The sequence below is a fragment of the Ochotona curzoniae genome, unplaced genomic scaffold (genome assembly GCF_017591425.1).
Source record: "Ochotona curzoniae isolate NIBS_2020 unplaced genomic scaffold, NIBS_Ocur_1.0 contig_3819, whole genome shotgun sequence".
In the NCBI taxonomy this organism is placed as follows: domain Eukaryota; kingdom Metazoa; phylum Chordata; class Mammalia; order Lagomorpha; family Ochotonidae; genus Ochotona; species Ochotona curzoniae.
In genome coordinates this window covers 57,700,389-57,715,797 of record NW_024466004.1, presented here as the reverse complement: position 1 = coordinate 57,715,797, position 15,409 = coordinate 57,700,389, and the positions used below count along the sequence as shown (strand labels likewise).

The window sequence follows — 15,409 nt, the reverse complement described above, 5'->3', positions numbered from 1 at the left end:
GGCATGGGAGGGGGCAAGCCCAATGAGAAGGCTGTAGTGGGCTCCCCTGCTGAACCACCATTCCCACTGGTGAGCATGAGAGCTGGGAGGGGGCAGATCAGGCCAGGCAGGGCTACAACATTGGTTGGCTTCATGTGAGTTGAACCAGGAGAAAACCAGGCTGGGTTGACTGTTCCTGCTGATGCATGCATAAGCCAGAGTGGGTTGGTTGGGCTTTGCTGCAGCATCAGCTGGTAGATGCTGTCATGGGGCAAATTCTGTTAAGTGAAACTGCAGAACCACCTGGAGAGTGTAAGATTCAGAAGTGGGAGTGAGCCAATTAGGGAACTAATGGGCACCTCTCCCTTGGGTTGTCACTCTGACTGGTAAGAACCAGGACTGGAACAGGCATGGCTAGACAGAGTGGAACCCACCAGCATAAGTGTGGGTTGGATAGTGGGGTTAGTTAGGTTGAACTAGGCTTCAATGCCCATTGGCATCTATGAGAACTGAATCAGATATGGGACAGACTGGACCAGTCTGCTGTACATACTGGCAAGCACGGGAACTAGGGCAGGGAGCAGGCCTGATGGGGGTTATTGTGGATTACCCTGCTAGGCTACTATTCCCACTGGTTAGTGTGAGAGCCAGGTGTGTGGTAGGATTGGAATGGGCTGCAACACCCATTGGTTTGTGTAGAAGACAGGGCTGGAGACAGAACTAACCAAGCAATTTCAACTTCCAGTATGTGCATAAGCTGATTGTGGTGATGGACCGTGCCAGACCCTGTAATGGCAAGCACACACTCAGGTCTTGGGATCACCTCAGACGCAGTTTCTTTTGGGGATTCCCCCCAGTTGAATCGCTGGACTCAGAACCCCAACCATAGAAAGAATTACAGGTTCCATGGTCTGACTGTGGAGTGCATGTATCAGAGCTGGGCCTCCTTGGTGGACAGCATATCCAGGTGCACATGGAGGGTATGGCAGTACATTGGAGTCTTCAGAAATCACCTGGTATCATAACAGAGGTTGGGGGACAAAACAAATTGATCAACTACACCACCAAGTGTTGGCAGTGAGCATCTGGGCAAACAGAGACTCTAAGGTAGACTGTGTCAACCAGTGGATTCTGGAGAGATTTCATCGTGCTTGGAGTTACAAGATCGGCAGTAATCCAGAACTGTTGAACTATTAAAACCTCTTGAGCAGGACCCTTGGAGCATGCCCCACTTCAGGGACCTTGGGGTGGTGTCAGGTGGCTGTCTTCCATCCCAGGATACAGAGGCGTTTGGGAGACTGGATGTGGCTTCTCCCCTTATCTCCCCTTTCCCCAGATGCAAGAAGGAAAGAAGAGAGAATGTGGAAATAATGGTCTCACCCACCTTCCTGTAGCCCTTGACCCTTATATCCTAATCAACTATGTAAAAATCATCAAAAATAAAGATCATTATTTAAAAAAAATAATTTAAAAAAATCAGGCTTGAGGGTGACATCACCAAGATAGATGACTAGGGGTGTCTATGTACTTCCTGAACAATGAAGACCGAAACAAGGAAGAAGCAGTGACTCAGGCATGCTTGAGACAGAGCTGGAGTACCATGGAAGGCAGCAGAGACTTTGCAGAGGATGGAGACGCACCGACCTTATAAAGAAAAGAAGTAAGCACCGAGTATCTGTTGTTTTCTCTTTTGAAATCAACACTGAACGAAGAAGGACTTTGCTTGGTGGTGCAGGTAAACAGGATACCTCAGGCTGACCTCAAGCACTTGGACCATTTTCTGTTACCTTCTGAGGTACTTTAGCAGGAAGCAGAACCAGAAGTGGAACACCTGGGATTGAAGCAACTCTCTATTAGCATTAAATTGGTGGTTTAACCCACTGTGACACAATGTCAGCTCTTCTTTGTTCTTTTTGTCTCCATGATATGTACCCTGATGTAAGTGGAATGTTGACATCACCAACAATTTTAATGCATTTGAGTCTCTGTCTTCTTTACATATAATGATTCTTTTTAAAGATTTATTTGTTTTTATTGGAAAGTCAGATATACAGAGAGGAGGAGAGGCAGAGAGGAAGATCTTCCATCCGATGATTTACTTCCCAAGTGACCAGGAGCCAGGAGCTCTTTTGGGTCTCCCATGCGGGTGCAGGATCCCAAGGCTTTGGGCTGTCCTCGACTGCTTTCCCGGACCACAAGCAGGGAGCTGGATGGAAAGCGGGGATGCCGGGATTAGAACCGGCGCCCATATGGGATCCTGGCGTGTGCAAGGCGAGCACTTTAACCACTACACTATCGTGCATACAATGATGTTTATTTTAAATAAATGATGTTTATTTTAAATAACTGAGTGTTCCAATGTTGGATGGATAAATATTTACATCATCATTGTCTCATATTAACTTGATCCTTTGTTCATTATGCAGTGATCTTTGTTGTTTTATATGGCTTTTGAATCAAATTGTCTACTCTAACCACTCCTCCTTGCTTTAAGCATTTATTGGAAAGGAAGATTTACATATAAAAGGAGAGACAGAGAGAAAGATCTTGCATCCACTTGTTCACTCCCCCAAATGACTGAAACAGCCAGAGCTGAGCTAATCCAAAGCTACAAGCTGTTTCCTATGAGTCTCCCACGTGGTCACAGGGTCCAAAGGCATTGGATTATCTTAGACTGTTTTCCCAGGCCACAAGCTGGGAGCTGGATAGGAAGTGGAGCAGCCGGAACACAAACCCACACCCACATGGGATCCCAGTGCTTGCAGGGGGAGGATTAGCCAATTGAACCATAATGCTGGATACCCATTCATTCGCTTTCAGTCTTTGTACATCTGTACTGGTGAGGTGAGTTTTGTTTAGTTGTCTATTCAGCCACTGTACTTCCAGAAAGAAAGAAAAAGACAGAGAGAGAAAGGGAGCAGGGGTGGGGGGGGGGAGGAGAAAGGCAGAAGGAAGGAAGGGTGGGTGAGTTACAGACAGGAAAGACTGAGAGAGATCTTCCATCTGCTGGTTCACTACCTAAATGGCTGCAAAGGCCAGAGCTGAGCTGATCTGAAGCCAGGAGCCAGGAGTTTTCTCTGGATTTCCCACATGGGTACAGGCACCCAAGAACTTGACCATTAACCACTACTTTTCCAGGCAAAAGCAGGGAGCTGGATGGGAAATGGGGCAGCCAGGACACAAGCCAGTGGACTTCTACATGCAGAATATATTTGCTGTGATTGCATCTAAGAATTTAGTTCTCGGCCAGTTATTCTTACCTCCTGTTTATTTATAAATATGCTTGGAAAAATAAATAGACTCTCCAATATTTAACCAGTGTAGTTTTTTAGGTCAGTTGTAAACTGATTAATGCTTTGATTCATTCATCACATTGAACATATACCCATAAGCCACAGTGAAAAATCAATCTGTAAGAAACCTAAAAAATTCGTGGCTGTAGGATTTGATACAGCAAATACTGATTTTTGAGTTTGGGATATTTTTTGTACCATTTAGAACATTCTATGAGATTTCAATTAAATATTTCCTTTGGCAGCTTAATTACCCTTCATCCAGGAATATTCTGCTTAAGACTGCCAAAATTAAATAAAACCATGGAAGTGCCATTGCAAGTGAGATAGAAAAAAACAGTGAATTAATTATGTTGTATGCAATTCACAAGAACGATTTTAGTCTGGTGTGTGTTCATTGGAATCTGCCTTGGCTCAGTTTATTTTTAAAGAAAGATTTTTGTGGATTTTTTTGCTTTGATTTTGGGACTCTTGAACCAAAGGACTGGTCTACAGATAGCTCGTCTGAGTATTCTTGGAGTTGTTACCATAACTCTTCTTTGATAGACTGCAGGGGCCATCTAGGAGAGTAACTATCCCCTATGTGATCTCACGACTTTGGGCAAACTCACACTCCTGCACTAATTATGTGTTCACCCCATGAACTTTCTCTTCTTTGAAATCACACAAGGGCTGTTGCCATTGTACTTATGTTGCAGCCTTGCATGGGAACTGCTCCAACCAACGTGCACTGAGAAGAAGGGCCGGCTGGGCAGGACCGGCCTCGTGTTTATCCTGCTCCTTCTAAACAAGTAACGATGTTTTCATTTTCGTGGGCCTTGGTGCTAGTGACTTTAGGAGGCAGCTTTCGCGACGGCGGTTAAGGTCCTGCGGTTGCCTCCACGGACCACAACCTAGGCTCCAAGGCCGCCGGGCTCTTTTCACCCTGGTCCTCCCACTCTGTGGATGCTGTTGGCTTCCTTCCGTGTGGGAAAATAATGCCTTCTGAAAAGCACTCTGTAAATGTAAAGTGATGTTTCACGATACTCTACTCGCTGACTTCTGTCCACTGGCCAAATAGCGTCTGATTGTCCATACTCAAAACTTCCTCGGGACTCTGAATTACCATTCTCCTTGCTGCTTACTGGGGAGGCCACATCACATCGTGGTTAGGAACAGGGGTACTGGCAACGGTGTTCTGGTTCTACCACACAAGGAAGGCAAGGGGTCGGTTACAACTGAGTCTGTTTTCTGTAAACGCTAATCAAGGGACACTAACATAACCACCCTCGCAGGACTGTCGAGAGGATTAGATGGGTATTGTAAGGGAAAACACTTAACAGAGTATCAAGCATCGGTAAGTGCTTGGGAAGGATTAGCTTTCCTGGGTTTCTGAGGGAATGTAGACTTCTGCGATTGTAATGCATTGTGTTTAAAACCAGCCCAAAGCAGCTGATTTTCACAGTTAAATCGCAGCTTAGTTTTCCTCCCCTCCTACAGTCTTTCCTGTATTCCATCTCACCTAGGCTGAGGACACATGCAAAGGGAACTTCAGTAAGTTCATAGAAAGTGGAATGGAAAGATTATTTTGGTGCAAAAATGTTTTGAAATCCAGGCACGGTTTCTTCATCACATGCATTTTTCATGAACTTTTTGAAGACTCCTCTTATTCATTAAATGAGCAGATGGTGTTGCTTTTCTCCATTTGAAAGAAATCATGGCATAATAAACTTTTTTACAAGCCCAATATTCAGATACTTAAGAACTGTTTCATTGGCTTCCAATCCTTGCATTTGGGGTAGGAGGGGATAAGGTTTGTGAGGAGGCCCCTATGGGCAATAGCCCTCCGTGAATCCCTCCCTGTGGCCACCATGCTGTCATGGCTGTGTCACTTGAAGCAGCAGATAGATTGTGGACTCTGTGACATATATGACACAGTTTCTATTTCTTGGATATCCATTCCCACTGGGCCCAAAGCAAGCAACTATTATGATTTCTGCCTGGCATTCTGCCATTTGTCTATGTAGCAGTCAGAGTGGAATGAGGTTAGACATTCAAGTCAGAAACAACTTCCTGAATATTATCTCCAACTCTACAATCTTACAAGTTTTGCTTCTTTGTGGAGATGGTTACAGTGTGAGGCTCCTGATTTCAAGGTGGCATTATCAGTGATTTGTCAAATCCACTCATATCATCTCATTGTTTTGTTACAGATTGATGTGCTCAAGGCAGATCTGGAAAGTGCAGAATGGAAGGTTCTGGAAAATCTCATTCTGGAAAATGTCATTGAACAGATTGGCCAGCTCATCTTTGAGATCCATCTCCACTGGCCCGGGTTTGAGGTTAGTGGCACTGACAGCAGTGTCGTGCGGTTCTGGTACAGTCTCCTCAAAGAGTTAGAACAAAAGGATTTCAAGCTTTTTCACAGTTACAAAGACTTAACTAAACCTCAGCTATTCCTGAAGAAAGAGATCTTCAATGCAAGTAGCTGCTATACTCTAAGCTGGGTGAATACAAGATGGGGATAGCATGCAGGTCCACGTCGAGAATGCTGGGGAATATTCTCAGAACGGAACACACCCACAACTCTCAGCACAGATTTATGTATTTACTAGACTGTTATCTGCTCAAGCAGGGACCATGTTACAGTCTTTGTGGTATAGGAGCCTGGTACTTGACATGTGGCAAAGGTACCCTCAATATACCAAGGGATGAACCATCAGCTCCCTCCCACCTGCACCCTGCTCCCTCCACCACCATTGTCCAGACCCAAGCCCTTTGCCATCTGCCTCAAATCATGTTTCTTTACAAGATGAGAAGTTTATTCCGGATGATTTTCAAAATCTCATTTTGAATAACTTGCCTAAGTAGTATAAAAATATCCAAATTATTTTATCAATTTAGTATTTCACTTTTGCATTTTCTCTATGTCTTGACAGGGTGTTGAAAACAGAATATTGATTGTGTTAGACTTTTTTCTTTTCCCCATTTGTTTTTCTTTAACCCCTTTCTGCCCTCAGACCTTCCCCAGGCTGGCTTTTTGCTTCTTGTAATCATTTGAAACCATCATATATCTAGTGAGAACCCAGAAGATATTATCACTAGCTTGGATTCAAGAGCATAAGACTTTCTGAGTTAGTTGTGATGACTTTCAAAAATATAGGTGAGGTTTTTATTTTGAAACCTATCATACATTAATGAAAGCTGTGCGGCTGCGAGGGCCAGCCCAAGTAAGTATGGCTGGCAATGGCTTCAGTCGCTTCAGTGTATGGAACTATTTTAAATGAGCAGCAGGATTCCTGCAAACTCTAAAGAGGTTCATACTTTCAGGCTGTCCTAAGGAAAGCCAACTTTGGATTATATCAAGTAATTTTTCATAAGCATTTCATATCCTGAAGCATATGCATCAAAGTATGAGGAATGTGCCGATCATTAATGTCCAGTCTGGTTGGTGTTGAGATATGCACCCACAACCGTATCAAGACCTCTAACTCAGGGAACTGAAGATGGATGACATTACAGAAAGTCTCCTTTGTATAAGGCAAGGAAACCACTTATTTCAGACAGTGGTGCAGAACATCAACCTTATCACACTATATATGAGGCAAGAGTCGATGTACTGGTAAAAAAGAAAAAAATAATAAATCACAAACACTGCCACCCACACCCACCTACCAGGCAGCCTGTTCTAAAACTGTCCTTCATTTCCTTCAGGGGTTGTTTGAAATTTATGGTGAATATTCTGATGGTTGCTATGGTTTCCCTGCCTCTAGATTTGGTATGTCTATCAGGTAGGTCAAGGCCTGTTAACCTCAGCACAATTGCCTTTGGGGCTGTATTACTCTATGCTGGGAGGAGGAGGCTGTTCTGTGCATTGTAGAATGTTTAGCAGCATCCGCTGGGCTCCCCAACAAGGTAACAAAGGAACCTCACCGTGTCCTCTATGCATTCCCACGTTAGGGGCAGTCACCCACTGCAGAGATGGACAAGTGTAGGCCATGGGAAGGGGACCAGGCTACACAGCCTGGGGTGTTTGCTTATTAATAGTGAGCAAAACACAATCCATCACTGCCATAAACACAAAAGTAACAGACCAGCAAAATCAGGACTTGCCCTTTTCTGAGAGTTCACTATGCGCCAGCACTTTGCATAGGTTACTGCTAGTTCTACAAGAACTCAAGGAGGAAGCAGAGAACCTTGAGCAGTTACCTTACTCAGATTCAACTAGCTGACAGTGGAATGTGAATTTATACTTCCGTTTTCCAGACCCTTTCAAATGCTGCCTCCATGGCCTTCACCACATATAAAATTCTTTCATTTATTGGTCTTGCTTAGTTAAAGGAAGAAAAACCTACAAATATACTTAGACCAGACCTAGATATCTGTTAGAATGACGATAGTGCAGATATGCCTCACATTGAATCATTAACCTAATTAAAACATGACAGTACTTTAAAAAGTTCATGAAAAAATACAGATCAGTTTATTTTGCTGTAAAAATGTTTGAAATTCATGCATAATTTTGTTTGTGTTTGTACAGTACACATTTTCCATGTACGTTTTGAAGAATCCTTGTGTGCTGCCAAATGGAGCCTTCCTGAACACACATGGGGACTGAGAGACTTGTGTGGCAGGACCTGAGGCTTCCGGGAAAGTTCTTGTGAGGCCCAGAAAGGACTCTCGCTCTGGCTCATCCTGGTGCTGGCACTTTGCTCTCAGTTTTGAGAAAGGACACGGTCACTTGAAATTGCAGTGTCATCCTCCTTTGCTTTAAATCAGTCAAACCTGTAGATAAATAAGTCTAGAAGGGAATATTTGTGACACACAGCTCCTTAATAAACTCTGAACAGAGAAGTGCTTATGCATGATTCTGGAAAAATGCACTTAATAATATTCTTGAACATGCCTTCTTTATTTGAAATACAGAATATGAAAGATTCAGAAACTGCCTTTTTTAAGAACACACTGAGGTCACAATCAATGCAAAACAATGCTCTTTTTTTTGTCGTGCAGACTTTCACTTGACGTGTTCAAATGAAGAGAGCAAAAGAAAAGTGAGTTAGTTTCCATTAGAATTGACTGGAAGTCCAATATTTACATCGTGGTAGAACAAAAAGAAATTCATGAATTTACAACGTTTTGTTCAAATCAGTTATTCAATATAAGCATTTCTGCCTTGACCGTAAAATCTTTTAGTAAATACAGTATAAGATTTGCATCTCTTAGCATTATGTGTTTACATTTAACAAAGGTTAAATTAATAGAAGCCAGGCTCTGTATGTTTTTTGCCAGCTTAAAAATGAAGGCCATATTTAAACAGAGTGTTCTTCCTGACAATTCAACAGTCCCTCCAAGTTCAGTGAACACAATTATTCTTTCCTGAGGGAGACAAATTTATGCTTGTTTTTCAAGCAATAATATAATTTCTTTTGTATCAGCCAATTGTTGATACTTTGTAAATTCAATATAAATTTAATCTTGCACTGAAATGTCTTCTTTTCCATATGATGACTTTATACTTAGATGAAATCATAACTTAAAGATTCAATACATCGTCACAGCTGCCTAAGTTAAGGGATGTCTGGAATCTTTTTCTGTCCATAAGAAAAGTAAACCAAGCTGCTTCAGGTGCTGCCCTACTTTATGGCTAGAACTATGTGGTAAGTGCTCATTCTCAATACTTTAAACCAAATGCATTCTAAAACCAGCAACTTCATATCATTACATGAGTTCACTTTTTCTTATGGGTTTTTATGAGACTTTCTGAGGTAACACAGCACTTGAGGGAATCAGCTGGAATTCTGATCCCGACTATTTTGGTGGAGAAGCCAGGTTTGCACAGGAGTGCTGGTTTAGCCAGATGGCCGAGGGGATGAGTCGAGTGTCAGAGTGGTAGCTAAGAATGAAGGATTGTTTGCTTGAGAATTGCTGAGATAGACATGAAGTGTTCTCACCAAAGAGAAAAAGAGATGACAAGCATGTGAGGTCATGGATATACTAATGAGCTCCAGCCATTCTATTTTACAGGTACATATATCCAAATGCCGTGTTATATATCATAAATATTTACAAATCCCATTTATCAACTTTAAAAAGCCCATAAAACTTTGCATAATTTATACTGAAACAAAATACTAGTAAACTAAGATGGTTGGTAGGTAGTGGGAGTCTTGAGTCGCCTAGGGGCTTCCTTCCACCTGAGCCCCTATCACAGAACACCCAATCTCCGCTTAAGTGGTGAGCTGAAGGTTACTGAAAGGTACCGAAAGCACAGCAGGTGCTTGGCTTCTGTTCTAACTGATCTGTCCTCTGCCTTACCTGTTATTGGAAGTTTTTAATATCACCCAGGTGAGCATGTGCAGGAAACTATTGAAAGTTTGTACAAAATGGAAACATTTTTCTGGTGCCAGAGAAGTTTTAAATATATGCAAATGTGCATTCAACGAAAGTCCAAATGGGCTCTATGATATTCATGAGAAACCACATTTTTGTATCATAACAAATAAGTAGGTTATGATCCATACAAGAAAATATTTCTCAAGGATTGATGTCAGATCAAACCTCATTTGCTCAGGGATCCCCTGTTTAAGGACCATGCATTCCCTGTCTTTGAATGAATGTATCTGTTTGGGTCATGTCTTGCATCTTTCCCAGTAGACTGGAAGCCCTCTGAGTGTAAGCACTTGGTCTGCAGCCTTAATGCCTAGTGTGGAACTTGATAGATAAAACGTGCTCAGTAATATAAGGTTGAATATAAATGTTAGAGGTTATCTCTTGTAGAAATTTCCTGTAAAATCATTCATCATTTGTTATCAAATTTTTTTGGCATTAAAATCACTTTGGAATTTAGAAGGACTACTGTTTTTCATTTTGTTGACTTACCTTTGGAAGTCTTTCAACCTGTTTATTGCATTGTATATCGTATTCCCTGTCCTGAATAAAGGATGCTAATCTGGAGATCCTGCTGACTTTGCGGACCTGAGAGCTGTGCGACAATCAAATTGAAATCTCATTTATTATCAGACAATATGTAAGTCCTGGGATATGAAACCTCAGCGTTCCTTTCTCGTTCTTTATTGTCCCTTCGTCATACCAGTTTCCAATTCCAATTGACTTGTACAGTCAGGCTAGTGTGGAGAAAATTTTTTTTTCAGTTTAGAAAAGAAGGGAGGTATCATGACATGAGGCTATTCCTACCAAGGAGTAGGGCTGGAATGTCTCAAAAAATGATTTGCTACATCGTTATACAACATAATGGGTAAAAAGCAAAAACAAGGTAAGAAAAGGTGATATAGTCTCAATATTGGAATGTAAGCCAATGTAATTTGTGGGCACAGAAAAGTGATGGGGCCTGGTGTAATGACTCAATGGCTAAATCCTCATGTTGAAAGCACTGGGATTCCATCTATATCGGCACTGGTTTGTGTCCTGGCTGCTCCACTTTCAATCCCTCTCCCTGCTTACAGCCTGGGAAAGCAGTCAAGCGAGGCCCATAAGACTTGGGACCCTGCACAAGTGTGGGAGACCTGGAAGAAGCTCCTAGCTTCAGACAGACTCAACTCTGGCTATTGTACCCATTTAGGGAGTGAATCAGCAGTGAAGAATTTTGTCTCTCCTTCTTACTATAAATCTAACCTGCCTTTCCAATAAAAATTTTTAAAAATTAACGAAAAAATGACAGGATCCTGACTACAATGACAAGGGTTCTGAGAATGTCTTCAGGTTCAGGTTATTTCACTAAAGGCACAGAGATGACACAAATCAGATCGCTTCATGACATGCAATGAAGTGGCGTTATTAGAGGTGAGCACCAAAGGACAAAAGGAATAAGACCATCACCATTCTCCTGCTCAACAGCTGCGTTGCACACACCAAGCATCCCCTTTCTCAGCCTGTTTTCCTTATTTTGGGTTAAGGGATTATTTAATTCCTAAAATGTCTCTTTCCTTGAAAAAAATCTCACCATTTTGCTTTTTGTGATTAGGCAAAGGCAGTAATAGGATAAGTTCTTGGTTTGAGTGCTGCCATGGTCTGAAGTTTCCCATGCAAAGCCAGGAAGGCAAAGCCCTTAGGAACAGTAGGAAAGTGCTTATGAAAGGAGGCGAGGCCAAGCGTTTTGTCCTCAAACCCTGTGAGGACAAAGCAAGGTGTCACCTTTGAAGCCGAAGGCAGACTCCAAAAACTCCATCTGCCCATGCCGCTAGCTTGGACGCCCGGGCCTCCAGAGTTTATAAATGACCCAGTCTAGGGGGTTTTGTTAGAGCAGCCTCAGTAGACCAAAGGGAAGAAAAGAGGTCTCAGGATAAATTCACAAGCTAAATGACAGACTGAAGCAGAAGAAAAAGCCCCCTACTAGGTGAATCCATTACGCTGCTTTTGCTCATGTGTTCTAGGATTAAGTACCTTTTGTGACCACCCTCGTAAACTCACATGGTTCTAATCTCAGAAAGCAGCTTTCACAGATTTTATCAGTTTACACTCTCATATTTCTAGGATATCTTAACAGCATGGCAATGCACTAGGTATAACTCTTTAAAGAGACCCTTCCACATGTTTGCATGTGTGTGTGTGTGTAGGTGTGGCTGAAATGTTCAAAAAAGTTTTTTCAGTCTCAGCCCAGAGGGAGCCTAGAATGAGAGGTAGAGTAGGAACCCAGACAGCAGTAGCCTACATGTTGTACATGCATTCCCTGCCTGCTGTATTTGAGGTTCTTGAATCTGTGCGATACCAATTCAAAGCAGAGAGTGCAAGAAAGGGAGGGTCTATCTAAAGAGACTACATGTTCAGACATGAATGCAGGCAGCTGCAGGAAGAAAGGCGTGTGCCATGAGGAGATTGTGCATGACAGGGAGCACCCCAGGTCAGTCACCTTTAGTGTGTGGGGGTGACACTTTAATTGAATATGCTAATAGAGTGGAGTCTGGGAAACATTCATTGTGTGTGATGTCTTTTGGGAGTTCCATGGAATCCTACATGACGCTAGTGCATATATATGCTCATCCCTCATCATCTTCAGCGTTGTGGAGGTGGCTCAGGTGCATCATGGGAAGCAGGTGTGCTGACTGGCATGCATGGGGGCTGGAGAGAAACCGGAGATAACTTCCCAGTTTTCCTCTGACTTTTGTGGGCAACCTCTTAGCTTGTTCTCTTTCTGGTTGTCCTAGTTCACTAGGATTTCCTGTCATGATGACAGAGGAGACAGGATAGGTTCTTAACAAGCAGGTGGAGAGGGAAAAGGGGCCCCAGGAATAAGTGAGTGCCTGGAATCACTGGCTGAGGTGACACCAGCCACAGGCCCCATCCCCCATGTGTGAGTACTCATCAACTTCACAAAATGAATCCCTCCAGCTTTGACCTGAGTGGCAACATACTATGCAGTAAAAGGGTTCCTCGAGTGCTAATGGGGTTAGGCCTTATTAACATATATAGAACCAGGGAAAGCTCACTTCTTAAAGATATGTAAAAACCCCTACACACCACCTCTGGTTTGGTCATCCTTACTGGGGACCCCTCCTGGCACTGCTGAGGGCTCTTATGCTTAATAAACTTTTCCCACACTTCCTTCTCCATATGTCTAAATCCTTGCGGATGCAAGACGAAGAACCTGGCACATACAAATTTGTAGCATTTCAGAGAATTTGACAGAAAGGAAAATCTTCCATGGTTGGAGACTCAGAGCCCCACAGATAGGGCCTGATGTTGGGGCAGAAGGAATGAGGCCGAAACAACTGCAGCAAAGTGGGACTAACAATTCCCCAATCACCAGCACGTAGAAATGGCTCTGTCACAGCTGACTGTAGATTCATTTCTGGAGAAATTAAAATGCTACGCCTGTTGAAGGAGTTGAATTTATTCCAATCACATGGTGAGCAATGCTGAATGGTAGAGAAACAAATCATTTATTCTGTTCTCGCACCACAATTAATGCAGACTTCCATGACCTTGAAAGGTGTGGGGATTCCCACTGCCAGCAGCAAGCCTTGCCGCAGCCGATGCTGGTTGTGTTGTGGGCTAGGTTGGGGCTAATTTTTCCTTTTTAGGCATAGGCACAAATACAACTTACTAAGTGATCAACTTTATTAAGAAGGTGAGGAAATCATATACACCTGAGTCATGTTCAGGAACACAGTGGGCCAGGAGGGAAAGGGGTAGAGAGGGTTTTTTTTTTTTCTGCCTGCCTTGTCTAAGTCCCTGGAAAGAGGGTGCCCCTCATTAGTATGGGCTTCTGTGGTGTCCAAGGAGGAGTGGCAACAGGACTGAGCCCCCCTCACGTCCCAGTTAAAAGGATCTATCAGCTTGACAGGTGAGTGGATAGGATTCCACAGGGCAGCGCAAGTGTGACCACCAATTCTAGGTTGGCTGCCCACCTATCCCTTACCAGTCGCTCGTCCTCTACCACAGATCAGTTCTGACATTACATAAAAGAGACAGCCTTGGGCTTGCAGGTTGAGGGTTCAACCCACAAGCCAGCCCCCCTCCCTCACCTCACTTCAGAGGCAAGTTACAAGCTCCAGATCTCTGTCCCACCAGCTATACACTGGTTTCCATGACCCTCTCCCTGAATTGGATTCATTTGCTTAAGCATCAAGTTGAACTCAGAAAAATGTGTTTATTGATTTACGTCAAAGAAGGGCTACAGATGCAGGCGTGCCAAGCTTTCATGCCATTTTGCATACACAGCCCTCTGGACTTGCACCTGTTCAGCTGTCCTAGGCTACCTACATCTCTGACCCTTGCCTGTCCCTTTTGGACTTTAGAGTAACACAGGCATGACACTGGTGACCATCTTAACCTCAGCCTTTCTCCTCTCCCAGCAAGCTGCAGAGACTGAAAACTGCAGCCTTTAATTCTGCCCTCTAATCCTGCCACGGCAGCAACCAGTCATTTCCTTAGCATAGAAGATACATCCTTTAGAAAACTCAAGGATTTCAGGAGTTACATACCAGGAAATGGGGAGGAAGAGTAAGTATTTATTAGTCATAAAAACACAAACTGAGAAACTAAGATTAAAAAAAATTAAGCTCATAAAAATTACAGGGAAGGATATGGTCTGTTCTGGGGTAAAGTTAATATACACGGGGATTTTCAGCCCCAAGAATTTGAGGTTAACAGAAAAACAAACTTAAAGTATACTACACATTGCTTAAAACAGTTAAAGGTATAAAATACAATAAAAACCATAAGAAAATGACACTATGAGATAGAAAAAATATAAATACATCTTGTAGCAAGAGTAACCAGAATAGGTTTAACAGATTAAACAAATGAATAGATTTAAAATTAGACATAGCTGAAAAGACTTAAGTGAAATGGAAGGTAGCAATGAAAAAATTACCTGAAATAGGATATAGGAAAAAAGAATATTCAGTTGTTGGAGAACTAAGAATATTTGGAATGATTTAGGCATCTAAATCTACCACGCACGAGATCAAATATTTTGATGAAAATTTAAGTGACTTTCTTGAGACAGATTGCAAGTTACCTGCCAGATTTCAAAGATTTAGAATGAAAACATAAAATATTAAATTTTAAGGTAACTGAATGCACAGTGAAATAAATTCTGGATATCATAGTCAATAAAAATACATTATTAAAACAAATCCCCTTTTTGTGTTTAGTGTTTGCAATTTAAAATAACATAAATGACACATATTGGATAGCAATGTCTTAGAACATAGATGTCAGAGATCTAGGCTTGCTAGAAGCTGGAGAATAGGGAGCTAAAACATGCATCTGAAGACAGCTCTTGCAGCTACAGGAGACTGTAAAACCAAAGCTGGTGTCTCTTCCACTTACTGTCACTCCAAAGGAAGCCACTCTAAGGGTCTTCGCTGCATGTCTTGCTGCTTCATTATTAAATTGTAAGTAAAATTGCCATGTTTAGGTTTGAAAAATTTTCTAAAGCTATTAAAGTAACTATGAATATGGAATCCACAACATAGGTTAACAAGCATGCACACACATATGTACTTCTCAGTAGCTAAATTTTTCTGACCCTACGTGCTTCCAAGTCTAGAGCATTGCCAAATGCCCACACTAACTCTGGGAGCCTACCTCACTTGTTCTCATCCTAATGCAACTTTGCTGAAAGTGATGACGGCGATTTGGGAGGTCTGAGTTGGGATCAAGACTTCAGCATCTTTAAAACTTCTGTGATT

The 15,409-nt window shown here is 42.4% G+C and overlaps 1 protein-coding gene across 1 annotated transcript in view; it reads left to right on the top strand.

Moving 5' to 3' along the window:
* METTL24 (methyltransferase like 24) overlaps nucleotides 1–5,804 on the top strand; it is a 109,418-nt gene extending 103,614 nt beyond the window's left edge. Inside the window, exon 5 of the mRNA XM_040983134.1 lies at nucleotides 5,465–5,804. Coding sequence (XP_040839068.1) covers nucleotides 5,465–5,779 — 315 coding nt within the window. The 3' untranslated portion in view covers nucleotides 5,780–5,804. The remainder of the gene's footprint in view (nucleotides 1–5,464) is intronic.
* The last annotated feature ends 9,605 nt before the right edge of the window (nucleotides 5,805–15,409 follow it).